This window comes from Lactuca serriola, chromosome 8, assembly GCF_051521515.1.
Source record: "Lactuca serriola cultivar US96UC23 chromosome 8, Lser_US96UC23_V15, whole genome shotgun sequence".
Taxonomy (NCBI): Eukaryota; Viridiplantae; Streptophyta; class Magnoliopsida; order Asterales; family Asteraceae; genus Lactuca; species Lactuca serriola.
This window is the reverse complement of record NC_136415.1, coordinates 202,749,335-202,776,677: the sequence shown is the minus strand read 5'-3', so window position 1 is coordinate 202,776,677 and position 27,343 is coordinate 202,749,335. Positions and strand designations below refer to the sequence as shown.

General features: G+C 37.0%; 1 protein-coding gene across 1 annotated transcript; it reads right to left on the bottom strand.

The window, feature by feature from the left end:
* Nucleotides 1-8,050: 8,050 nt before the first annotated feature.
* On the bottom strand, nt 8,051-8,797 carry LOC145067773 (uncharacterized). The gene is made up of 2 exons (XM_079014825.1): nt 8,684-8,797; nt 8,051-8,617 (listed from the first exon to the last, which is right to left on the bottom strand). Exons 1-2 carry the CDS (start codon nt 8,795-8,797, stop codon nt 8,051-8,053), a joined length of 681 nt encoding a protein of 226 aa, XP_078870951.1.
* Between the last annotated feature and the right edge of the window lie 18,546 nt (nt 8,798-27,343).

Below are 27,343 nucleotides of genomic sequence, written 5' to 3'. Positions count from 1 at the left end.
CTCCAAGATATTTAATTATACCTAGAGTAAAGTCAAAATATGGAGGTGATAGTATTCACAGAATTCACACAAACTAAATTTAGTCAAACCCATTAATAAAGTCTTTCTTTATGCTAAGTATGAGTGGTCCTACTTCAACTATTGGGTTTTATTACTCTAGAAATGGGATTTTGATTTGGATTTAGTATTTGAATATTTGAACATTATAACAACAACTATTACATAATATTTTGATACATTGGGATATGATCATCACATTAATACTTGTTTTGTTCTATGTTAACATGTTTAATCCATGAATAATCTTATTATTCTAAAAGTTCATAGTTGTTTATAATTTTAGGAGCAATTATGAAGTAAGACTAATATGAATTTGATTGGTAGAGTCTCACTAGATGAAAGTAGGCAAATAGTTGTAACCAAGTTCATAGGTACATGTCATACAACTAATACTGAACTGAATCACATTAAGATCAATTCATAGATCGTAGTTATGAGTGATACTTTATTAAAAGGTACTATATTTGTATCTTTAACACCTGAGATACATAGTGCTAAATGCTGATCCTTAACCGGGCAATTATAAAAGTCGTTTTCAGGTATGGTGTGAACTATGTAAGAGGCTTATGTAGTCAAGATGGGATTTGTTCCTCTTATGTGTTGAGAGCTAGACATCTAACGCGCGTTACCCAAAGTTGAATTACAAATGAGATTTATTGCGATCTGAGGCTCATGTTCAACAAGATGTCTCTAACAAAGGGATAACTGATAAACTTACTTTATACATCAATTGATGCTTTGAGCTTTTGGGAATTGGATGTTGATAGAATGACACCATGTCATATATTACTAGGGGTAGTGAAATGTTGCTAGACATTCACCACTGTCTACATCAATCTAGGATGAGTCTTGTGCAAGTGGGAGCTTGAAAGATTTATATGCCCATAAGTCATTATAGAATGATATTGCTTGATAATTTATGATCCTAAAGGGTCACACTAACAAAAACTTGATGCAAATACATTATTTATAAGAATTTGATTCTTGATAAATAAATATATATCTTGTAATTAATTGTAAATTATTTATTTCATGGAAATATTAATTTACAATGTTAAGTATCAAAATATATCATAATATATCATAATTTATGATTTATTATGTCATGTACATATTTTTGGAGCAAAAGGGTTTTTTTTGTCTTATATGGATTTATATGTTTTATAAGTTATAAAAATTAGAAGAGTTTTTATAGAACTAGCTTTTTCTTTCTATAATTATTCAAGGAGACCTTAAATGCAACAACCCAATTTTCAGAAAATTTTTAAACTTTTAATTTGATAAACATCATCCATAAGGAGTACAAAAATCCCATTACATAGCCATATTATTTTAATATTCAGAGTACAAAAAACTAAATGTGAAAACACTGGAGAATGCACACCACGCTATCAAGCTAGGTCCTTTCCCTTATTAATAGGAGTACCTGAAACATTTAATAAAATTGTAAGCACAAGTTTAGTGAGTTTTCCAAACACACAAATCATATAATCATATAATACTATGCACACACATATATACATACAAGTTTTCCATGGACTTCCTCCATGGTCTTCAATAGAATGCCATAGGCTACCCCTATGGTCTTGTATCCCCTTGTCATGGGCTCCTCCCATGGTCATGCCAAATGCCATGGGCTCCTCCCATGGTCTGCACATAAGTCTGCATATAATTCCACTATCAAACAATTACATATTCCCATACAAAACATTTCATAATCAATAATGGGCCGACCTTGGTGCCTTCGACCCATGAGTGTGGTGAGAAGACTCACCTCAATAACGGACGATAACTGACTAGGTCCCGGCTCCGAATATCAGCTCTACTCGACCCTTAAATAGAAACAATTCCTTAAATACAAATCTAAATTCCCTAAAACCCCTTGGAAGTTAAACTTGGTTAAGGACTAAAGTCAAAGGTCAAATTCAACGGTCCGAGCTGACCCAACTCGTCGAGTTTTACTTCAACTCGTCGAGTTCACCCCTTAACTACACGAATCGGGAAAAATTTTATCAACTCATCAGTTCACTAATGAGCTTGTTGAGTTGGCCAGAAATCCAACAACTTAATGCATTTAGTTGTTTCCATCAAATCTAGTAAACTTAAATCTCATATCTCCTCCAAATTGATGTCTAAAAGGGTAAAGTTTCCAACTTTACCCTTAAAAACCACCACAATGAACCAAAACTTGAATCCTACAATTAATAGAGTGAGGCTTAACCAGTTAAGCCCTTAGACTCTGAACACATAGTCCCAAAAATAATCTGGCATCCCAAGGATGGAATATCACGTAATCTTTCCAACTTTACGTCCATGCATGCTAGAAAGCAACCCTAGGACCCAAAATGGCTCAATAAAGGACTTACTACATATATATGGGACTTAGGACATAGCAAAGCTTGCATCATTAAGCCAAGAGAGGTCATGAAAGGGTCAGCTCTAACATAATAAACCCTAGAACCCTCAACCTTTTGGACCCTCAACCTTTTGGATAACCCAACCATAAACCCAAAAATCAAGCTAAAACATCCAACAAAGAGATCTAGAAGATAACAACACAAGGTATCGACTTTATACCTCAAACGAACTGCACCAAATGGAGAGTCTTTGGATCCAAATCCTTCCTTCCAAACTAGGAACCTTCAACTTCAAACTCCTTCCCAATACTAAAAACCAACTCTCCAAGCTCACCACAAGCTCACACACTCAATCTTGGAGGATAATGTACGAAATTAGGGTTTCTAGATAGAGGAGGCTGGTAAGGAGGCCAACCAAGCGATTTAAGGTCTTTAAATATGGTGAAAAATCCTAAAATTAGGATTTTATTCAAAGATGTCAACTCGCCGAGTTAGGACACCCCGAATCGTCGAGTTGGCCTAAAAGAGCCCGCGGCCAAAAACCCCTTCGACACGACAAATTAGAGCTTCCAACTCGTCGAGCCCCCACTGAAAATACAACAAATTAGGGAATTTAGCTAATACCAGATCCAAGCGTTACATTAAAGAAGAAATAGGACTTTCTTTTAATTAACTTATTCAACACACCACGCTCTTAGAAATCAAGGCTCGTTGATTTGACAAAGCATGGGTCCTAAAGGTTAACACCCATGGGATAAAGGCATAAAGTTAAGAGCATATAAACTAGTTATCTCTCTTCCTTCCTTGACTAAGCCAAAACCAAGAAAATTGAGCCTTACCTTCGCCATATTCTCTCTTGTTTTGTCTCTTATAGTGTTAAGATCAAATTAAGAAGAATTTTGATACTTTACTTGAAACTCTCCTTTAGATCAAAATCCTTGTTTTGTTCTTAAAGGCTTAAGAAAGTATTTTTATTAGAAGATAAAGACTAGTATCTTATCAAGTTGGATAAATATTGGTGGATACTTTTAGAGAGCTTCTTCATTGGAGCTTAAAGGTATCTTTATCAACTTCCTAATTACCAAAAGGAACCAAAGTCTTCGAAGGTTGTTTTACTTTCTTCCTCTTTGGTTATGTTTAATCTTTCTAAGTCTTGCAAAATGATCTTTTGGTGGGAATAAAACTAGTTTTATTTTGTTCAAATCTTAAGTCTTTCGTTGCTATGTTTATATTTTTGAAACAATTTTTGAATAAAAACCCAACACTAAGGCCTTACTAATAGTTGAACACCACATGGGATTGATCGCAATTTATATCTCATGTTCAGCATGATGTATAAGATAAATGAATAATTCATACCACGCCTTTAGTAACAATTATAGCTTTAAGCTCCTGGAATTGGTTGTTGGTTAAATGACACCCTTCGTGTGTTCTTAGGGGAAGTAGCTCGTTGCTAGACGCCATCTACTATCTATGTCGATATGTAATAAATCTTGTGCAAGTGAGAGATTTTTGGATCTGTATGCTCAAGAATCATTATTAAATGATATTGCTAATAACATATGATCTTATAGGATCACACCTTTAACAAGTTGACACATTTTGAATGTTTATTATTAATATGATTATTAATAAATATTATCAACTCTTGTACGTAATTAGAGAAGAATTATTATTTTATGAAAATAATAATGAAAGAAAGGAAAACTAGTTATTATATAATATGGTATACTTTAATAACTTGTGTATAATGTTTTGGACACATTGGTTACCTTTTGGTTTAACTAATTGGTTGCTTCTAACTAGTTGGAGAAACTAGAAAATCATTTTATCTCTTACTTTAAATAACGCCAATACTTTATAAGTTAATAATGTGTAGACTTTGAATTTGCATGAGATTATATAAAAGAGAGTGATCCTTGCAAAATCACTACTCTTTCTCTTAAAAAAAACTCCCAAAACTGTGGCTTTCATTCTTTCCCTCCCTTGCTCCCTTTTGAAGCATGTTGCACGTTCAAGTAATGCAAAAGTGCTTATCAATAATTCTTAATTGCGTTAAGAAATCAAGGATTAAAAAGTACTTCAAATACAAGATAGGAACTAGTATTCCAAGTGCCTTAATCTTGATGGTGGATACATTATAAATAAGATCAAACTTCTTGTTCTTTTGCTATCTTCATCAACTCCCTAATTCCAAGTGGGATCAAAGGACTCAAAGGTTATCTCCTTAACCTCATATGGTTGTTATTATCTTTTTACTTTATGTATTTGGATCCTCTTGGTGGTTTTGTTAAAATGATCTAAAAGTAAAGTAGTTATTACAAAAAGCTTTCGTTTGCCATTGTAATCATTTAAAAAAAAATTGTTTTTAGCTTATCAAAAACCATCAAAGAAAACCATGTTCATCGACAATGAGATTGATGAAATCAATGAGTTTAGTAGACACTTAGTTACTTTATTTTCAATATAATCCAACCATGGATATGTGTAAAAATAGCAACCTACTTTGCAAAAATATTCAAATAACATGTTTCTACATTTTAACCAAACTACGTTGCTATTTTTAGGTTTATTTTCTTAATTTCAGAAAAAATGTTCATTTATTATTTTTGTAATTTTTTCGGTTACATATAATAGGTAAATGGAATTACTTCAAAATATACATGTTTATATTTTCATATTAATCTGATTGGCTAAATAAAATGGAGCTTCATAGTCATCCAGTACTATCAACATAATTCTGTTTGAACATGTTTAATCCATAATGAGTTACTAAATTATCATGAGGCTAAAAAAATTTAAAAATTTTGGAACTAGTTCGGGTAAATTAAAGAATTTTGTATAAAAAATCTTTATTTAAAAGATCATTTATTACTATCTTACTTTCTTTTATATAAGTTTAAAAGTTGATAATTGTTAGTACTACAATTGGAATCCGATAAAACAAACATTGGTTTACTAAAGTTGTTCAGACTGTCACTCAAAGGCAATAGAAATATGGGTAACGAATTATAGTGGTGGGTGGGTGGAGGGTATGGATATGGAGGAGGAAGTGGGACATTCTCAAAATGGTTTTGTGATTGGTGCCACCCCCACATATGGTGTATCTGTTGAGACATGATTTGGTTGGAGACACAAAGAGCCTCGAACCGGTCTGCAAAATTAGGGGGAATCGGGTAATATCCGGGAAGGGCTTGGGGCTGGGCTTGTTGTGGACCATGGGTGGGCTCCTCGTCGGACTCTTAATCCACATGTATCCTGTCATCATCTTGATCTTGGAGCGCATCCTCATTGACTGATTGAGTGATGGTCCTCGCGAGTCTCCACTGAGTGCGATCGTGGGAGGTGAAGTTGGAGACTTGAGAGTCGGGAAGAATAAGATACCCGACCCCTTGAGGACAAAACCATGTAAAGCAACTTCTGTTCCTATGACGGATGTGATGCATGTTTGTGAGAACCCACTCATCCAAGAGAATTTTGTTGTCGATGGGTGTATAATGTCAAGACCGCGGGTTAAAAGGGTGACAAATCCTCCAATGCAAATATCACCGGTAGTTTTGGTTCTCATGAGTGCGCATTTATAGAAAAAGAACAAGGAAAAATCTAGGATTGGTGGGTTTTCACGTCGTATCATCCACCAAAGGAAAAAAAAGCTCCATTTTCGTGACTTGACTGACTTCTTTGCGGGCAAAAACAGTGCACACTAAGATACGATGGGCAATACGGAGGCACGGGTGAACGATGGAGGTTGACTTATTGCGACCGACACATGAAAAGATCCCACCAGTGATTTCCGTCCAAAAGGTCTCATGGTTGAACTCAGCATCCAGGGAGTCGAAACTCTCGAATGTGTTCAAGGAAGGTAAGCTCAAGATGTCATTTATCCTTGCAAAATCAATATGTGCCCGATCCCCTAAAAGTTGGAATGCAGCTCTTTTTCTCTCGCTGTCTAACCCGCAGTCAGCAAGGAAATCCCTAGTAGGGAGCTCATAAGTGTGTGCCATGAGATTTTGACGGTTTTCCCACCCGATGTTACGGAACAATTGGGTGACCCCCTCAAGAACCCTTAATGAAATGAGCATGGGTTTGCACACAAACTTGGTTGAGGCAACTTTTGTAGGCAAACTTCTGTTATAGTTTTCAGTTGCCTTTGCATCCCGAAACCTTGAAATGTTTGGTTCCGCATTTTGAGCTCTAACGGGGGCCTTGCCTCGGGCGGTAGCCGAGCGTTTTCTAGATGTGGACATGATCAACCTGCAAAGAAATTAAAAACTACACGGGCCAACAATCCCAACAAGTGATATTTCAATTCAAATCACCAATCGACTCCCTATGGACCTCTGAAATGATTCAAAAATCAATGCAAGAAGCATTTACTGGACTCAATTGATGCAATACCATATAAATTGTTGTCCTAAAACATGCATATTGTTCAATAAAAGACAAGGAAAGAATGTACCCGTTGGTGATCACGAAATTTGAAAGTTGAAAATTTGCGCGTGAAAATCCTGGATTTGAAAATCTTGCAACACTCCACCCCAAGCTTAAAGCTTTTCTCAATACCCCGTGAGAAGCACTTTACCACAAAAACCCAAGAAATCCGGCAACGGCTTGAGATTCTGGAAAAATTTTCCGGCGAGTTTTGAGGGATATTTTTAATGGGGTTTGTAGCCTTGACCAAAAGGAGCACAATCGTTATGTCGGAATCATGAGAGGTGGCTGGAGTTGGCCGGAAAGTGGCGAGATGGTGGTGGTTGCGCCCGGAAATCTGGCAACAAATTGGACCATTTTTTCGGTGGAGTTTGTAGAGCTCGAAAAATGGGAGAGAATGGCAGTGGTTTCACGTAATTCTGACGGGCGGTTTGACGGGAAATCGAGTTTTAGTGTTGAAGGTGGGGGAGTTTTAATCGAGGTTAGAAGAAAAATAAGAGAAGAATGGAGAAGAAAGGGCCGGATGTTGCTTTTTGTGAGTTTGATTTGTGGTCAATCCTTCGAGTACACGTGGACAATCCTTCAAGTACATGTGGTCCATTTGTGTCTTGTTGAAACATCTCAATTTTTGCCCGTTGACCAAAACGAGTATCGGGGCTTAGAATTCTACACTCTTATATTTTAATAAGGAAGAATAAGAAATGTTAAGTACACTCTTATATTGGCGGATTCAACCTTCTTTGCGCATCTCGACTCGGCTTGCATTCATCCTCCATCAAGATCTTATGCATACAAGTAGAGGGGCTCAACCCTTTGATATCCGCTATCGTCCAACCCATTGCTTCTTTATGTTCCTTCAACACCTTGAGGAGTTTCTCTTCTTCACATTCGGTTAAGTGAGTTGAAATGATGACCGGAAGAGTCTCGTTGTTTCCCAAGTACGCATACTTCAAGTGTTGAGGAAGGACCTCTAATTCCAATTCCGGTGGTTGAACAAGGGAGGGTGGCAATCTTGTGTGAGTTTGAGGTAATTCAATTTGCTTCACACTGAATTGAGTGGTTTTCTTGATCTCCAAATTGTTAACCAACCTTTTCACTTCTAGGTGTAATGAATAAAGCTTCAACTTCTTGGCTAATTTACCACAATCAAACCCTTTGCTCAAAATCATCTCCAACATGTCACCATTAGACAACTTGAACAATTATTGGGTCAATGGTTCAACAACATCAACAAAGCATAAGGACGAAACATCACTAGGATATCTCATAGCATCATAAATGTTAAAGCTTATTGTTTCACCATCAAACTCCATCGTCAAGCTTGCTGCATACGCATCAATCTTTGTTTTATCCGTCTTCAAAAATGGTCTCTCGAATAAAATTAGAGCCGACTTGGAGGACACTTGTTCTTCTAGATCAATCACATAGAAATCCACCGGGAAAACCAATTGGTTCACTTGCACCAAAACATCTTCCAAAACACCTCTAGGAAAGACACTCAATTTATCCGCAAGTGAGATTATAACACCGATTTCACTTAGAGGTACGACGTTCAATGATTCATACACCGAATAGGGCATAACATTGATAGAATCACCAAGATCAAGCATGACACTACTAAAATTGACATCCCCAATCTTGCAAGGGACCGTAAACATTCCCAGGTCTTTGCATTTGGGTGGAAGTTTCCTTTGTAAAACCGCGGATGCATTTTCATTCGTTGAGATTTTCTCATTTCCCTTCAACTTCCTCTTGTTGGTGGAAAGCTCCTTCAAAAATTTTGAATATCTAGGAATTTATTTGATTGCATCAAGCAAAGGGATGTTTAATTCCACCTTTCGGAAGGTGTCCAAAATCTCTTTCTCCTCCATATTCTTTTTTGAAGTTGCAATTTGGGAGGGGAATGGCAGTTGAGTGGCTATTGGTTTCACTAGAGGGGTGGTCTTCATTGGGACTCCAGTTTGTGTATCATTCTTGACTATATGATCTTCAATGGGAATGACCTTTATTTCTTCCTCTTCTTCCCTAGGCTTCTTCTTTGAACTACTTTCTCCGACTTTTTTGCCACTTCTCAAGGTCATCGCATTGACATTTGTGTTCTTTTCGGTTTGAGAAGGCAATTTCCCACGAGACTCCAACTTGCATGTAAATTAGCATGTAAATGGACCACTAAGGTCCAATTAACATGTAAAGGATAATTTCGGCCCATTATGCATGTAAATGGATCACTAAGGCCCAATAGACATGTAACGAATGAATTTGGCCAAATAAACATGCAAATGTATCACGAAGGCCCAATAGGCACGTAAAGTGAGTATTAAGCCCAATAAACATGAAGTCGTTGTATTTTGTTTTGTTTGTTACGTCATTTTCATTTTAGTCTGAATGCTCATAAAAAAGACATAAAAAAGAGGTCAATTTTGTTATAATGGTATTTTTAGTCCGTTAAGTTGTAACTTTACAACTCGGGCTCATTTTATAGAAAATTGACACTTTATGTCCCTTAAGACCTAAATTAAACATTAAAGGACTTATTGCACATAAAATAATTTTTTGGTCCATTTTGGTTAAAAATAACATTTTAGCCCATTAATTTATAAAAATTTGTATTTTCGGCCTAAGTGTCTAATAATTGACAGATTTGCCCCAAAGATACATATATTGACATTTTCAGCCCTTATTTGCAGAAAGTTACGTTTTCAGCCCTTATTTGATATAAATGACAATTTCAGCCCAAAGTTCATAAAATTAACATTTTTGGCCCAATTTTGAAATAAGTGTCATTTTCAGCCGCTAAAATCGTAAGTTTTCATTTTTAGCTCGAGTTTTAATTAAATAACATTTTAGTCCATAAAAATTGATATTTTTGCAATTTAGGCCCAAGAAACCGTAAGGCCCATAATGCAAAATTTTACACTTTTAGTCCTTTTAACATCAAGAATAACATAAAAACTCATTCTTAAGATAAAATGACCCTTTTAGACCTTATAGTAACCGTATATGTCATAAAGGTCCCAACATTTTTGTTTATTTGGCAAACATAGTCCTTAAACACGGTTTTTGTTAGTATATTCAAAAAGTATACATGTTTAACACTTTCATCTTTAAAGAATGTTGCTTAGAGTGTTTTAGTTTACAAATATCAACAATTTTTACTATAGTTTTCGAGGTCTAGGATATTTAATCATATTTTCACAAGAAAAACACACATAACATGCACAATACTTAGATCTATCACATAAACACTTGTATTCTACCCCAAAACATATAAAAATCGAAAACAAGGGGGTGTGAACTCACTTTGCTTGTTGATTTCAGTTTTTGGTGAAGAAAAGGGAGAGGTTTCGGCCCTAGCAAGCTTTCCGTGAGTAGATCTCGAGCTTACGAGGTTTCTAAGAGTATGATCATAAACAAATGTTTAAGAGGAGTGATCTAACATAAGAATGGAGTTATACATCTTGGATATGTAGTGACTTACCAAGGATAGATGATCTTTGTTGAAAAATCCTCTTGAAACACACTCTAAATATTCAAAAATTTAGAGGAAGATGAAGGATTTCTTGAGAGCTTTCTTGGGAGATTTTTGAATGAAAATGAGATGGTGAAAGGGGATGGTTCGGCCGAGAAGAACAAGGGAGAAGAGAGAGAGAATGAGGTGATGTCGCATGGAAATCCACCATGCAATAATGATGTATCTAATGCTAGTTAATCCTCTTATTTTTTTACACACACACACACACACACACACACACACATATATATATATATATATATATATATATATAGTTATATATTGGGCCGAGAATTTTGGGCTAAGAGAGATAAGAATGAGGTGATTTATGCCCATTCTAGGCTTTGATCGAAATTCGATGAAGCCTAAAATATTTTTCGGCCCATTGGGCCCTTATGAAGGCTCACGGCCCAATGAAGCCCAATTAAATGGTTTACGACCTATTAGGGCATTTGAAATCATTTATTACCCATCATGGCCCATTAGAGATAAAATGCACTATTCTAGGCCCACATAGCCCAAAATGCTAAAAATTTCATGAATGTGGGTCCAATTAGAACTCAATTAGGGTTCCTAGGCCCAAAATAGTAAATTTTAAGGCTTTTTGTCCCATTAGGCCCAATAAGAAAATCCTAATCCATAATAATCTTGAACCGAGGTTTTTAGGGTTTTCAACTCAATATTGACTATTTTAATACTTTGTATACTATCTTGATTAAGTTTGTTGTCATAGGATGAACATAGTGCATAATATCAAGTTAGAGTTACAAGTATTCTCCTGGCTGACGTTTACACGAGCACAAAATTTCCTAGCTAAAATTGCCAGTTGTGACATCATCCCCCCGTTATACGGAATTTCGTCCCGAAATTCTTTTGAAAGATAGGTTTATGATTGGGAGAATAAGTAGGGGTACTTCTTCTTCATTTGGTCTTCGCATTCCCAAGTGAATTCCAGTCCACGCTTAGCGTTCCATCGAACCTTCACAATCGAAATGTGACTCTGCTTCGTACGCTTCACTTCCCTATCCATAATCTCGACTGGTTCTTCGATGAATAGGATATTCTCATTAATTTCAATTTCTTCTAAGGGAATGACAAGAGTTTCATCTGATAAGAACTTCTTCAAATTTGAAACGTGGAACACAGGGTGGACGTTGCTGACCTCCGCAGGTAGCTGCAGCTTATAAGCTACTGGACCAATTCAGGCAAGAATCTCAAATGGTCCAATGTATCACAGGTTTAATTTTCCCCATTTCTCAAACGGATCATGCCTTTCTAGGGAGAGACCTTCAACAACACCTAATCTTCGACTTGGAATTCCAAAGGCTTTCTTCGTTTATCAACATAGAACTTATGTTAGTCCCATGATGCTTGAAGTCGTGCTTTAATTTGGATTATCTTTTTCATTGTTTCATGAATGAGCTCTGGCCCTGTGAGAGTACTGGTAGGTGATTTCCCTTTTGCAAGCTGGGTGTCGCCCACCTCAGCCCATCATAGGGGCGATGTGAATTTACGTCCGTATAGAGCCTCAAAAGGAGCAACCTTGATGCTCATTTGATAACTTTTGTTATATGAGAATTCAATCAAAGGCAAGTGGGTATCCCACAACTTGCTGAAGTCGATCACATAGGCTCAGAGCATGTCTTCAAGTGTCTGAATGGTTCGTTCACTTTGACCATCCGTCTGAGGGTGGTAGGCAGTGCTCATATCTAGGTGTGTTTTGATGTTATTATAGAACATGGTTTGGCATGCGGAATTGAAGATTGCACATTGAACATGGTGATTTGGGTGTTTAAGAGATGTATTGAATATGTATGGTGTTACATAAAGGGACATAGATCCAAATCTACATAAATAATACACACTTACACACTCAACTTTTACACCTCTCAAGCACACCTATACAAGTGGACTAAAACCACCTTATATAGAGGTATTTACATGTCTCTCTCACTCTCTATCTCATGAATCAATAGGCTAATGCACCACATGTAAGTGGGTTTTACAAAATTCAACACATTACAAAGTCAAACATGGATAACTTTGCACCCCAACATTCTCCCCCTCAAAGTTAGGAATGGATGACCCACTTCAAATCTTCCAAAATCGAGCAACTACGCAATCCGAGCCTCAAGGGTGACACATGTCGAAATGAACTTCAAATATTCAATTCTTCCATGATTCTTCAATTTGGGCTCTAGGATGTGAGGCCATACGAACCGAGCATCAACGAATGATTAAGAGCTTCTCAAACTCCAAATAATCACCCTAAAGTTGAGCATAAAAACACACCCCAAAAATCTTCAATAATTCCAAACCCATGATGAACCGAAATCACTTTCGAATCTCCAATCGCATCATTTCATAAACATCAAAAATTCAAGGTCACTTCGGTCTTCAAGTTCGTGTAATATTAAAAAATTCAACTTCGAATTTCCATATAAATTTCTCCCACTTTTTATAATCGAAATTTGATTATAAAACCATCAAGGAAAAAGAACGTGCTCTATTCGGAATTTTTCGTGTCAAATTTCTCCCTTAACATGTGGCATAAACTTTGTGCTTTAATCTGGAAAATCCAAAAAAATCTTCAATTTTTAGCTTTGTTCACGGACTGCCTTTGATAAAATTTCTCAAAAATGGGTAGAAATTGTCAATTTCAAAATTCTGCAGTGACTCGATGCGCGCAAAACAACCAAATCTGCGAAACTCTCCCTGTTTTTCGAAGCTGGGTAGAAAGTGTCAATTCGCATAAACTGCAGGTGCCTGAAATGCATATTCTTCAATTTCTCAGCAAAATCAATCCATTTTCGAATTTGGGCAAACACTGCCAAATTTCCGAAAATCCAAGGACTGATTTCGAAAGTGCTGCCTTTTGTGCTCCAAATATTCGAAATTTTGACAAACTTTCGAAAATTACCCCAACATACGAAAGTGGGTAAAAATTGCTAAACTGTCGAAATTTCAGGGACCAAATACGAAAATTCTGCACACCTCTACAAAACATACGGAATTTTTATCCAACCGTCGAAAATTTGTAAAAGGTGTTAAACTAAAGAAACTTCAAGGGCTATATAAGAAACATTTAAGCTTTCTTCTTCTCAATTCGTATGAATCCACCTTCATCACACATTTGAACGGATTTCAATTCTTCATCACTTCGTTAGAAGTCCATAGCATTATTTTAACGAAAAATTTTCCATCCTTTTAAACGAAAGTTTTGCACTACCAACGGATTAACAAAAACTTGTCCTTCTTCACTTCGTTAATTCTTCTTCAAATTTCGTTTCACAGGCAAGTTCCCTTCGTACGAAATCCTCATCCCATTTTCGTTAATCAGCAACGGAAAATTTTCTTCCCCAATTTCGTTAGTTTCAATCACGAATTCACAACCCATTCTAACGAAAAATTTTCCAACACAATTTTAACGAAAACGAAGGCATTCGAAGCCTTTAAATCTAGTTTGAACCATTTACATTGACTCATTGAATCGACATAAAAAAATTCTTCGAACATCCTTCTTCCTCAATTTTGTTTCCCAGTTTAACGAATCATCAAGTATTCGCATATCAAACACATAGACTGTATGTAACAACGTAAATTTTCAAAATAAATTTTCATTTTTAAAACATTCATTCATTCATAAAATAATGTCAAACACATAATATCAAATGTTATTGTCACAAAACATCTCCCCAGAATCTCTATAAAAACTCCAATGTCCGTGTGTACGAATCATGCCAGCGCCTTCCCGCGCTCATCACTAGTACCTGAAACACATAACACAACAACTGTAAGCATAAATGCTTAGTGAGTTCCCCAAAATACCACCTACAACACATACGCCACTCGAGGCTATAATACGACCCTCCGATCGATGTGTCTCAGTGGGACTCTCCAGTCCCGTAGCTCGTTGGACCCTCTGGTCCGGTCATAGCTCGTTGGACCCTCCGGTGCGGTCTATATCATCATACAACATACAAATATCACATAGGACATAATCTCATACATAACATATAAGACCCTCTGGTCATCGCATAGTACCACTCTAGGTAACGTATAGTGAGAAGACTCACCTCGATGTCTCGGTAAATATCTGACACAGAAGAAGTGTGATCTAGCCTCCGCCTAATCACATAAAGTAATACTCTCATAAATACAACTGTACCCAACCCTAAAAGTTAACAAGGTCAACGGTCAAACTTTGACCTGACTCGTCGAGTGCACTAGGGCGACTCGGCGAGTCTACACGTGTCCACGGACTCTCTTAGATCCTCTCTTGACACGTCGAGTGCTCCCCTTGACTTGACGAGTTCCACCTGGCATGAATCGCGGGACCACCCCGACTCAACTCGCCGAGTCTCAAGAACAACTCGGCAAGTTCCAACTTAAACTCAGACCCCTGACTCTCCCTGACTCACCGAGTCATTCCCCCAACTCGACAAGTCCACTCACTGAGTGATTGATGGGCAACCTTCATACTACTCGCCGAGTCTGTTCTTCGGACTCGGCGAGTTCATGCCATGCACAAACTCAAAACAACTTCTAAGGTCAGATCTGTTCCATACAATCATAGATCTGGCCTCCCCAAGCATGATAATCACGTAACGTTCGGACCTTGACACACATATAACATCTAAATGGTCCAAAATGATGATTTAGCCCCAAAAATGACATTCCAAGCTCATGGCTCCCAAAATGACTCATAAAGCTCCAAGGGTTAAGGTCTCTGGACCTCTTTGGGTCCAGATCCAGAACACAAACTCGAGAAGGGACCAAATACTCCACTTAATCATCCTCTAAAAGGGTTAGAAAACCCTAACACTAAGAATCAACACCAAAACTAAAGAAGGTCCGAGAATAATAGCTCAATACAATCTCTATGAGCTCAAAAACCACCAAAATCGCACCTCCTTCAGCCTCCTCTTGCCTTGAACACTTCCTTCTTGCAAAACCACACACAAAAGTTCAAGATTGGCCTCTCCTTCCTCACAAATGCTCTAGATCTCTTTACGGTTTCTCTCTGGGGGTTGGTAGCCGCAAATGACGGCCATAAGGCCCTTTAAATAGGTCTCAAACCCCATAAATTAGGGTTTCATTAAACAGCGTGGACTCGCCGAGTCCACTCATGAACTCGCCAAGTCCAGCTGTGAACTCGCGTATAAATCCGCGACCAAACTCGGCGAGTCTAGACGCCAACTCGCCGAGTCTCCCCTCAACACCCAAAAATAAAAGAACAAAACATCATACCTGGGATTCCGGATGTTACACTGTATAACCAAAGTTTTTGAAACATTGAATTAACCACTTCAATTGTTCGTGAATTCAGTCGCGAATGTCACCAAAAATTCGTTATTCATTGTATATAAAGCTTTCCTGAACAAAAATTCGCTTTTTCATCACAAGTACCCTTAAAATCCGTCGGCATCAACACCATCGACCACAAAAGTGAACCATTCGATTGTTCATCTCATTCAGTTAATAGTCGAGTTTATTGAAAACTAAGGCTTCGTTAACAAGCCCATCGTTGTTAGCCAAAAACCATCGACATCGTAGCTTTCATCATCAAGAACAAGATCCATCCAACTTCAAAATTAAACCCCAAATTGAACCCGATTTCGACTTTCAAAGCCTCAAAACAGCTTGTATTAACCAATTTCAACTTTCAATTCACTGAATCAATCCATAGAAGTCGAGTTTGACTTTTTCTGGGATTGACTCTCTGAAGTCAAACATCAAGAAACACGAAATCGAAGATTCCAATGCCAAGTTTTAGATCTGAACTTGAATATTTCACTGTTCTTCATAACCTTCAAGTGTTCTTGATCAACAATTTCATCAAAGTTAAAATATAAGTTTCCGATTTCTAACATATGACTTGAATAAAATCGATTTCAACATATAACAAATCATATGAAATCAATTTCCAGTTTCAAATTAACAATCAATAAGAATCGATTGTTAGAAACAAAGAGATGAAAGCGAATCTCAAGAACTAATCGATTACACTGAGATATCACAAACCAAATGATAAGAACGACGCAACCAGTGACTTGTATCTATCGATTGAGTTTATTGAGTCAATGGGCTCAAAATAGATAAACAATAACTATATGACTTCTGGGCTCAATTAACGTATTCGAACATGAATGGAAAACAAATTATGGACTCAATATGAATAGTAACGAAATATTATGATCAGGCTTGAGATTTGGATCAAGAACAATATACTAATTTTAATTTTGGGCTCAATTTTTGATCTAAGCAAAAATAAATGGATCAATCAATGGGAGAAAACGAATTTTGATCAATTGAGACAAAACGATCAAACAATCAAAAACGTAATGCACGAATTCAATGAAATTAAGAGAGATCATAGAGAGAGACTCACCAAAAATGCTCCAGTTGTGACAAATTTTGCCAAATCGAGAATCGTTCTTCAAAAAATCACGTTGATCTTAGAAGACCCGCTCTGATACCAATTGGTGTGATTATAGAACATGGTTTGGCATGCGAAATTAAAGATTGCACAATGAACATGGTGATTTAGGTGTTCAAGAGATGTATTGAATATGTATGGTGTTACAAAAAGGGACATAGATCTACATCTACATAAATAACACAAACTTACACACTCAACTTTTACACCTCTCAAGCACACCTCTACAAGTGGACTAAACCCACCTTATATAGAGGCGTTTATATGTCTCTCTCTCACTCTCTATCTCATGAATCAAAAGGCTAATGCACCACATGCAAGTGGGTGTTACAAAAGTCAACACATTAAAAAGTCAAACTGGATAACTTTGCACCCCAACATGTTACCATTGCCTTTTGCAGCGACTGCCAAAATCATGAAGTAAATCTACTATGTCGATCCGAGATAATAGATACTGGCACCCCATGAAGTCGCATGATCTCTTTGATGTAGATTCGAGTCAATCTTTCCATCTTGTAAGATTCCTTTATTGGCATAAAATGGGCGGATTTAGTTAACCTATCGACAATTACCCATATAGCATCCTATCCATCAGTTGTCTTGGGTAACTTGGTCACGAAGTCCATAGTAATCTGTTCCCATTTCCACTCGGGTATCACTGGTTGTTGTAATAATCCCAAGGGCTTTTGGTATTCCACTTTCACTTTGGCGCAAGTGGCTATCTCTGCCTTCATATTTGGCCACCCATAATGTTGTTTGATATCCAAATACATCTTATCTGACCCTGGATGGACTGAATATCGCGTCTTATGAGCCTCGTTCATGATTACTTCTCTGAATCCCCTGAACTTAGGAACCCATATTCTATTCATGAAGTAGTATTCTCTATCTTCTTTGGCTTCCAGACTTTTATCCATTCCTCGCAATGATTCATTCGTAGTGTTCTCTAGTTTCAATGCATCCAACTGGGCCTCCTTGATTTGTGAGGTTAGGCAGGATTGAATGGTTATCAATATTGTTTTCATACAGTGACTTGAGTATTCTTTTCGACTTAGGGCATCAGCTACGACGTTAGCCTTGCCCGGATGGTACTTGATCTCGCACTCATAATCGTTCAGCAGCTCAACCCATCTTCACTGCCTCATGTTTCATTATTTCTGATTTAGAACGTGTTGGAGGCTTTTGTGATCAGTGAAAATGGTGCACTTTGTACCATAAAGGCAGTGCCTCCAAATCTTTAAGGCGAAGACCACAACTCCCAGCTCGAGATCATGGGTGGTGTAATTTACTTCATGCGTTTTTAGTTGCCTGGACGCATAAGCTATTACTCTTCCGCGCTACATGAGAACATATCCTAAACCCTGATTTGAAGCATCGCAGTTAACTACAAAGTCTTCAGTTCCCTCTGGTAAAGATAACATTGACGCACTACATAGGGCTTGCTTCAAGGTTTAGAAGGCAACCACTTGCTTTTCAGTCCAGTTGAAAGCCACACCTTTTTGCGTTAGTGTGGTGAGGGGCTTAGCTATCTTGGACATTTTTTGACTGAATCTTCAATAGTAGCCTGCGAGACCCAAGAATTGGGGAATTTTTGTTGGGGTTGTCGGGATTGCCTAGCCTTCAGTGGCTTTGATCTTGGAAGGATCTACATGAATCCCTTCCTTACTGATGACATGACCCAAAAAGTTCACACTGTGAAGCCAAAATTCACATTTTGAGAGTTTCTCATACAACCTTTCAGCTCTCAGGGTTTCCAAAATTTGATGAAAATGTTGACCATGCTCTTCTTTACTTCGACAGTATACAAGGATATCATCAATGAAAATGATTACGAAGTTGTCAAGGAATGGATGACATACTCGATTCATGAGGTCCATGAATGCAGTAGGGGAATTTGTTAGACCGAAGGGCATCATGACAAATTCGTAATGACCGTAGCAAGTCCGGAATGCAGTCTTTGGAATGTCCTCATCTCGGACATTGAGCTGATGATAACCGGATCTCAGATTTATCTTTGAAAAATAACTAGCTCCTTGAAGCTGGTCAAATAAATCATCGATTCATGGAAGTGGATACCGGTTTTTGATAGTGAGCTTATTCAGTTCCCTATAGTTAATGCACATCCTGAAGGATCCATCTCTCTTTTTAACGAAAAGAACTGGAGCTCCCCACGGCGAGAAGCTTGGTCTGATGAATCCTTTATCCAATAGTTCGCTTAGTTGGCTTGATAGTTCCTACATCTCAGTTGGAGCCAACCTATAGGGTGATTTGGCAATTGGAGTGGATCCTGGTACAAGGTCAATACGAAATTTGACTTGACTTTCTGGGGGTATCCCAAAAGATCTTCAGGAAATACGTCCGGGAAGTCGCACGCCACTCGGATATCTTGTATGTTTACTTCTTCTTTAGTCTTATCTACAATGTGAGTGAGGAATGCGTAGTTCTTCTTAAGTAAAGACTTCTATGACTTGATGCACGAAATAAGACGAAGATTTGTGTTGGGTTTATCTCTATAGATTATTAGGGTTTCGTGATTGGGAAGATGAAGGCGAACTGTCTTCTCGTGACACATAATATCAACATGATGGGGCTTAAGCAATCCACGCCAATTATCACATCAAAACTCCTAATGTTTACTGGCATCAAATCTATTTGGAAAGTGTGGTTGTTTAGTGTTAACGTGCATCCTATATAGATATCTTTAGTTGATTCAGTTTTTGATGGGTTTTAAGCATAACATCAATCCTATGGTGTTCATGCAACCCTAATTGCTTGGATCTAGTTTTTCTAATTTGAACATTCAATAAGCTTCCAAGACTTACAAACCCTAGATCTAGCATATAAGTAATCAAATTAACATATAAACTAGGGTTTAGATCTTACCTTGATTGTTATGTAGCAATAACAATCTTAATCCTTCTTGAGATTTGACTTCTGAAATCCTAGTGCCTCAAGTGTTACACCTCTAATGGAGTCACATACGCCACTAGCAATAAGGATGTAGAAGAAGGAGGAGTAGAGGCACAAAAACATCTTGAAACCCTAAGGAATCACTTAGCCACGTTTTTGGGGTTTAGGGGCTCCTTATATAGGTAGGCTATTAGGGTTATCAAACAAGGAAACCCTAATTTGACTGCTTAGGCTTTAAGCAGCCCATGGACTCCTTGTTTAGAGGCCTTGGACGAATTCTAATGGGCTTCCCCATAGATTTCGTCCACTCCAACTCTATAGAGTCCATTAGCTAAATTATGCAACTAACAATGATTTGCTTAACAGTCCCCTAAGTTTAATTAATCTCTGATTAGCCACAAAATTAATTCTTGACTAATATTAATTAAACAATATGATTTCTCCTTTAATATATTACTCTCATAATATATTAATAAATCATAATCAATCCTCTCTCTTCTTAATTCATCCTACAAGTTGCTATGGTGAAGGCAACTCAAAAGGACCGTGCTCATAATCGGGTCAAGTAGATACCAAAATAGTTATGGACTTAGAAACTAATCCAACAATTTTCCTATTAGTCATTTCCACCGTGAAGGCTTCATTGAGCTTCTGGGGTCGTTGATTTAATAATTGTTTGAACTTGTTACTAACGAAACTTCGCTCTGCGCCACTATCGAATAAGATGCATGCATATGTGTTGTTAAGTAGGAACGTACCGGTGCGTTTGTATTGGGGAAATTTCAACGGAAATGTCCGGTTCTTCCACACCCATAACAAGTGTGACTGACCCCAGTATTTTTGTTGCTATCGTTGTTGTTGCGATTGTTGCTGCTGTTGTTGTTGTTTGGTTGTTGGTTTTGCTAAGGCTGACATCTACAATATCTTGTTGTATGACCCTTCCGATTGCAACTTGTGCAAAACATCTCTTTGTATTCGCCATGATTATGGAAGTTGAATTACTTACACTTGGGAAGGTTCCCTGAGTACTGCTTCGGAGCATTTGGTGTGGATGAGGCTGGAGCATGTGGTGTGGAGGAGACTTGAGTAGTAGCAGCATGAACTGTCACTGTTTGTTGTTTCTTTGATGACCCTGAGCCTGGTCGCCCCTTCCGCTTGTTGTTCTTACCCTTCTTGTTATTACTCTCCCTCTTGCCTTCGATTTCTCCTGCTTTGTCACCCTTCTTGTTGTTGTGGTCATACAGCTTCTTGGTCAGTCTCTTGGCACTATCAAAGGTTTACAGGTTCGCTGCTATCACGTTTCCTTGGATTGGGGAGGTCAACCCCCAGATAAACCTTTCAATATTCTTTCCCTCAGAAGTAATCATTCATGGGCACAAGAGAGACATCTCACTAAACCTGGATATGTAGGCATCGATGTCGGAGTTTCGAACTGTGAGGGTACATAGTTCTTGCTCCATCTTCTGGATCTCTCCACATAGGTAGTATTCAGCCATCAACATTTCTTTCAACTCCGCCCATGACATAGCATTAGCTACCGGAAGTGTCATAGCCTCCACGTGTCCATTCGACCAGGAGAGAGCTTGATCAACAAATGTGTAGGACGCAAACTTTACCTTGCACTCTTTAGGACATCCGCCTATCTCAAACACTGATTAAACCTTGTCTATCCATCTTTTCAGGGTTATTACGCCTCCCGTTTTGTTAAAGGTTCGCGGTTTGGCGTTGGAGAAGTCTTTGTAAGTATAGGCCTTGGTAGGCCCTTGATTCATTCCTTGATTAGAACTTCCAGCTCCATTCCCGTTGCCTCCACCATTGTTTCCGTTGTGGATGTGAGTCAGAGCTGCTGCAACTGCAGCTAAAATTGTTGCTAGGAATGCAACTGAGTTCATCTCCGGTGTAGGTGGTAGTGGTGGTGGTGGTGGAGTTGCATCGTTGTTCACTAGTGTGTTCCTTCGAGGGATCTTCTGTCAGGGAATAGAGAGATGATGAGTACATATCTTATTCTAAATTTGGAGTTTTATGGTCTTGGCGAATCGGTTATGCATCTAAGTGATTTCATAAATATTATCATGAAATTAATGCAATAAAACACATAGTAGATAACAACATCATGATAAAACACGTAGTATTTCCACTAGTAATATCCGTTTTAATACATCAAAAGTTGCCAAAAGGCATACAGTACATAGAAAAGGTGTAAAATTCGACAAAATGACGACCCTATGAGTAGTGTAATCACTTAAACATAAGGTCGATAGTTCATAACATAACGAAACTTAATACTAGTAAGAGACACGACGGATCATGATCGTGCGGAGAAGTGCCTAATGGTAGTAGTGATATCATCTTCCAAAATGTTGTGCCACTAAGTTAGCCATCTCGGTCATTCCTCCAATGACCTCATCCCTTTCCTGTTGCGCTCGTACGACTCGCGTCTCCATTACCAATCGCTGCTACCGAAGGGCGGCAATCTCTTCTTCCAAAGAGCGAGTTCCATCAATGGGGTCCCTTGGCGGTATAGGGTGGTCCTGATGCATCTCTGTGGTAGGAGGTTCACCAAGAACTTCATCAGTGTTCTTATCGTCCTCCACATCATCATTAGTCTCGTCAAACTCGTAGTCCATATCCATATACTCCTCAAGCTCAATGTCAGACGCTGCCTCTTGTCCTACCATGGGGTCTTCTTCAATAACTCCGTGAGCCACTAGGGCCTGATGGTAAAGGATGCCCTGATGTGCTTTGTCCATGGCGACTGTGCGAGAAACTGGGGGTGAGGATATGCTTATAGTATTATATATATATATATATATATATATATATATATATATATATATATATATATATTTTTAAGTTTGGTTTGATATACTCCTTTTTGGGTATTAAAAGGGTAAACTTTTGGTTCATTGACCATCACAATTACTCCTAGACATATGTTGGTCGTATTTTGAAGGAATGTAGTTGATAATGCTATACCCATCCCTAATACGATTACATGTTGCCCTGGTTTAATCACAACGTCAATTTTTTCCAAATGCTTATGTTGGTTATTTTTATGCCGATTTTCTAAAATGCACAGATAAGTGTGTATTTTATTTATTTTGTTCAGTGTTATTTAGCCCCATTGTGTTTATAGTTGGATAACATGTATGGTTAGATATGTCAGTTCACTATAAACAATGCTCTGATACCAACCTATCACTCCCTCGAACCTGACGACGGAAACGTCCGAGGGCTCGTGTGACTATAAAATGAAATATCATCACAATGAATATACATGAAACATAACATAATCATCACCAAACATTATAATAATACAACTGACATTGTTCACATCAAGTATATTGTCTTAAATTACATATCCAAAAACATTAATTGTATGATGATTGACATTACACAAAAATAATTTCATACATACTTGAAGATTCCCTGCTTTACAATTTCTTGAGAATACAAGTTATTTTGAAAACGATCAACATATATAATGTTGGTGAGTTCATAAGCATGTTTGAATGAAAGATTTTTGTATTATTCATAAAACCCAGAAAATCCGATATTTTCTGTAAATAGTCTGAAAATGATGAAATAATCGACTATAAATGCATGTGTGAATTCCATTGTAAAATATATATAAGTATGCGATCCAGAATTTCTTTGTATTCTTTCTGTTAGAATGTATTGAATAATAGTATTTCCCCATAAAATCCGATATTTCCTGATTATAAAAGTGTTGTGGTCTTAAACTCTAGGACCTTGTATTAATGTATGTATGATTTGTATTGACATGATTACTATTCTGATTTCCGTAATGTTATGATGATAATGATCTCTATGTGAGTCGTTATAAACAAGCTTGATAGTGACTAATTCACCTGTCTTGGCATTTTCCAAATGCCGGTTTGTTTGAAGATAAGGTTTGTCACCCTAGACTGGCCTAGTCTAACTATAGCGAACAACTCAAGTGTAGGGGAGTCACCCCCGTATAGATCTATACACAAACTATCGCTCTTCCTCCAGGAGACTCTGGTTATAACTACAGGCTACGGTCATACACTCAATGGTGTCAACCGACATGTCTCACTAGATCCTAATTGTTACCACATGAGTATGTGTAATGTTAACGTATATGTAATTAGACTTCCAAGCACCAGATAAAACATGAATATGAATGGATGAAGCCCAACAAACATAAAAAAAGGACAACTGAGGCCCATTAGACATGTAAGTTATTTCCAGGCTCGTTAATTATGCAAAAGGACACTTACAACCCATTAAGCATATAATGAATAGTCCAGGCCCAATTAGGATCTAAATGGACCACTAAGGCCCAAGTAACATGTAAAGGATAATTTCGGCCCATTAAGCATGTAAATGGGTCACTAAGGCCCAATAGACATGTAATAAATGAATTGTGCCCAACAAACATGCAAATGGATCACGAAAGCCCAATAGGCATGTAAAGTGAGTATTAAGCCCAATAAATATGAAGTCGTTCTATTTTGTTTTGTTTGTTACGTGATTTTCATTTTAGTATGAATGCTCATCAAAAAGACGTAAAAAAGCGCTCGATTTTGTTATAATGGTATTTTTAGTCCGTTAAGTTCTAACTTTACAGTTCAGGCTCATTTTTAACAAAATTGACACTTCAGGTCCCTTAAGACCTAAATTAAACATTTAAGGACTTATTTCAAATAAAATGACATTTTTGGTCCATTTTGGTTAAAAATAACATTTAAGCCCATTAATATATAAAAATTTGTATTTTCAGCCCAAGTGTCTAATAATTGACAAATTTGGCCTAAAGATACATATATTGACATTTTCAGCCCATATTTGCAGAAATTTACGTTTTCAGTCCTTATTTGATATAAATGACAATTTCAGCCCAAATTTCGTGAAATTAACATTTTTGGCCCAATTTTGAAATAAGTGTCATTTTCAGCCCCTAAAATCATAAGTTTTCATTTTTAGCTTGAGTTTTTATTAAATAACATTTTAGTCCAGAAAATTGATATTTTTGCAATTTAGGCCCAAGAAACCATAAGGCCCATATTAAGGCCCATAATGCACAATTTTACACTTTTAGTCCTTTTAACATCAAGAATAACATAAAAACTCATTCTTAAGATAAAATGACCCTTTTAGTCCTTATAGTAACTATATATGTCATAAAGGTCCCAACATTTTTGTTTATTTGGCAAATATAGTCCTTAAACACGATTTTTGTTAGTTTATTCAACAAGTATACATGTTTAACACTTTTATCTTTAAAGAATGTTGCTTAGAGTGTATTAGTTTACAAATCTCAACCATTTTTACTATAGTTTTTGAGATCTAGGATGTTTAATCATATTTTCACAAGAAAAACACACATAACATGCACATGACTTAGATCTATCACATAAACACTTGTATTCTACCCCAAAATATATAAAAATAAAAAACAAGGGGGTATGAACTCAATTTGCTTGTTGTTTTCGGTTTTTGGTGAAGAAAAAGGAGAGGTTTCGACCCTAGCAAGCTTTCCTTGAGTAGATCTCGAGCTTATGAGGTTTCTAAGAGTATGATCACAAACAAATGTTTAAGAGGAGTGATCTAACATAAGAATGGAGTTATGCATCTTGGATATGTAGTGACTTACCAAGGATAGATGACTTTGGTGAAAAATCCTCTTGAAACACACTCTAAATATTCAAAAATTTAGAGGAAGATGAAGGAGTTCTTGAGAGCTTTCTTGGGAGATTTTTGAATGAAAATGAGATGGTGAGAGGGGATGGTTCGGACGAGAAGAACAAGGGAGAAGAGAGAGAGAGAATGATGTGATGTTGCATGGAAATCCACCATGCAATAATGATGTGTCTAATGCTAGTTATCCTCTTATTTTTTTACACACACACACACACACACACATATATATATATATATATATATATATATATATATATATATATAGGTCCGAGATTTTTGGGCTTAGAGAGATAAGAATGAGGTGATTTGTGCCCATTCTAGGCTTTGATCGAAATTTGAAGAAGCCTAAAATATTTTTCGGGCCATTGGGCCCTTATGAAGGCTCACGACCCAATGAAGCCAAATTAAAAGGTTTACGCCCCATTAGGGCATTTGAAATCATTTATGGCCCATCATGGCCCATTAGAGATAAAATGCACTATTCTAGGCCCACATAGCTCAAAATGCTAAAATGAATGTAGGTCCAATTAGAACTCAATTAGGGTTCGTAGGCCCAAAATAGTCAATTTGAAGGGTTATTGGCCCATTAGGCCCAATAAGAAAATCCTAGTCCATAATAATCTTGAACCGGGGTTTTTAGGGTTTTCAACTTAATATTTACTATTTGAATACTTTGTATAGAGTTTTGACTTCAGTAGTGAATCTTGATTAAGTTTGTTGTCATAGAATCAACATAGTGCATAATATCAAGTTAGAGTTACAAGTATTCTCCTAGCTGACGTTTACATGAGCATAGAATTTCCTAGCTAAAATTGCCAGTTGTGACATTTATTACTTACCAATTTCAAAATCCATTACCTAACCAAGAAATTAGTCAACAAAAATAAGTATTTATTCATCCAAGCTCATGATCAAAGATAAACAAACACAACAAGATGTTTAAATAGAGAACATTTCCATAAACTTCAAACACAAGATGACATCAAGTCTTCAAAACAACTAATCATCCATGGGTTAAACCCTAATCAACCAAATGAGAATCTATCAAAGAATGGCCAAAATAAAAGAAATACAAGATAGTTTAGTGATACCAAACATTGTTCAAGATGCAAGTTGGAAGAAAAATTGCTCCAAGCTTCTAAATCTTCAAATCTTCTAAAGCATTCTTGAGAGAAAATAAGTGATTCCTCTAAGTGTTTATGATGAAATTGCCTTCAAATGTCTAGTAAAAAGAGTTTATTTCCGGATTCAAAAGCTCCCCAAAATCCATCCACCAACCTTCCCAAAATAGAGTCAAAGAGTCAAAATCCGGAATCTTCACAGCGGGATCCACGCGGACCGTGTGGGTCTTGCTGAGTGTATGACTTGGCCCATTTAATACATACTCCAGCCCAATCTTCTCGTTCATACTTCAGCCCACATGCACAACTCTTGGGAGCCCAATTATGTTATTCCAAAGCCTCCGATGATGGTCTAATGTGCTTCTAATGCGTCTATCCATATAGTCTTAATTATGTTTGATCGGGAATGAGTGGGGCTCTTGGAGATTTCAACAAAGGATTTAGCCGAAAACACACTCAAGTATGTATAATCTACATTTTTTATATATAATTATATTTACCATTTCATCCATATATAGTTTTGTAAGCAATTACTTATTTAAACTATTTTGTGTACTTTTTTATTTTCCTATAAAACACTATCGTTTTATCAAATTTATTATTTATTATGGAATCATTAATTTTGCTATTTTTTCGTATTGATTCAGTTTGTCTCTATTTTCGCCTGAGCTCAATTTAAAAAAAAACAATAGCTTTTAAAGTGAATGTTATCTAAGATTTAAAAATATTGTGTACTCGATCTCAATGGTAACAAATGATAAGAAAATAATAGGTGATTTGGAAAGAAAGGTACTGCATTTGCATGTAATCATTGTTTACTTTAATT

Coding starts and splice junctions, on each gene's coding strand:
- LOC145067773 (XM_079014825.1), bottom strand. CDS start 8,797: ATGAAGACCACCCCTCTAGTGAAACCAATAGCCACTCAACTGCCATTC. Junction 8,618..8,683: donor TTTTGGACACCTTCCGAAAG/GTGGAATTAAAC, acceptor AAATTTTTGAAG/GAGCTTTCCACCAACAAGAG.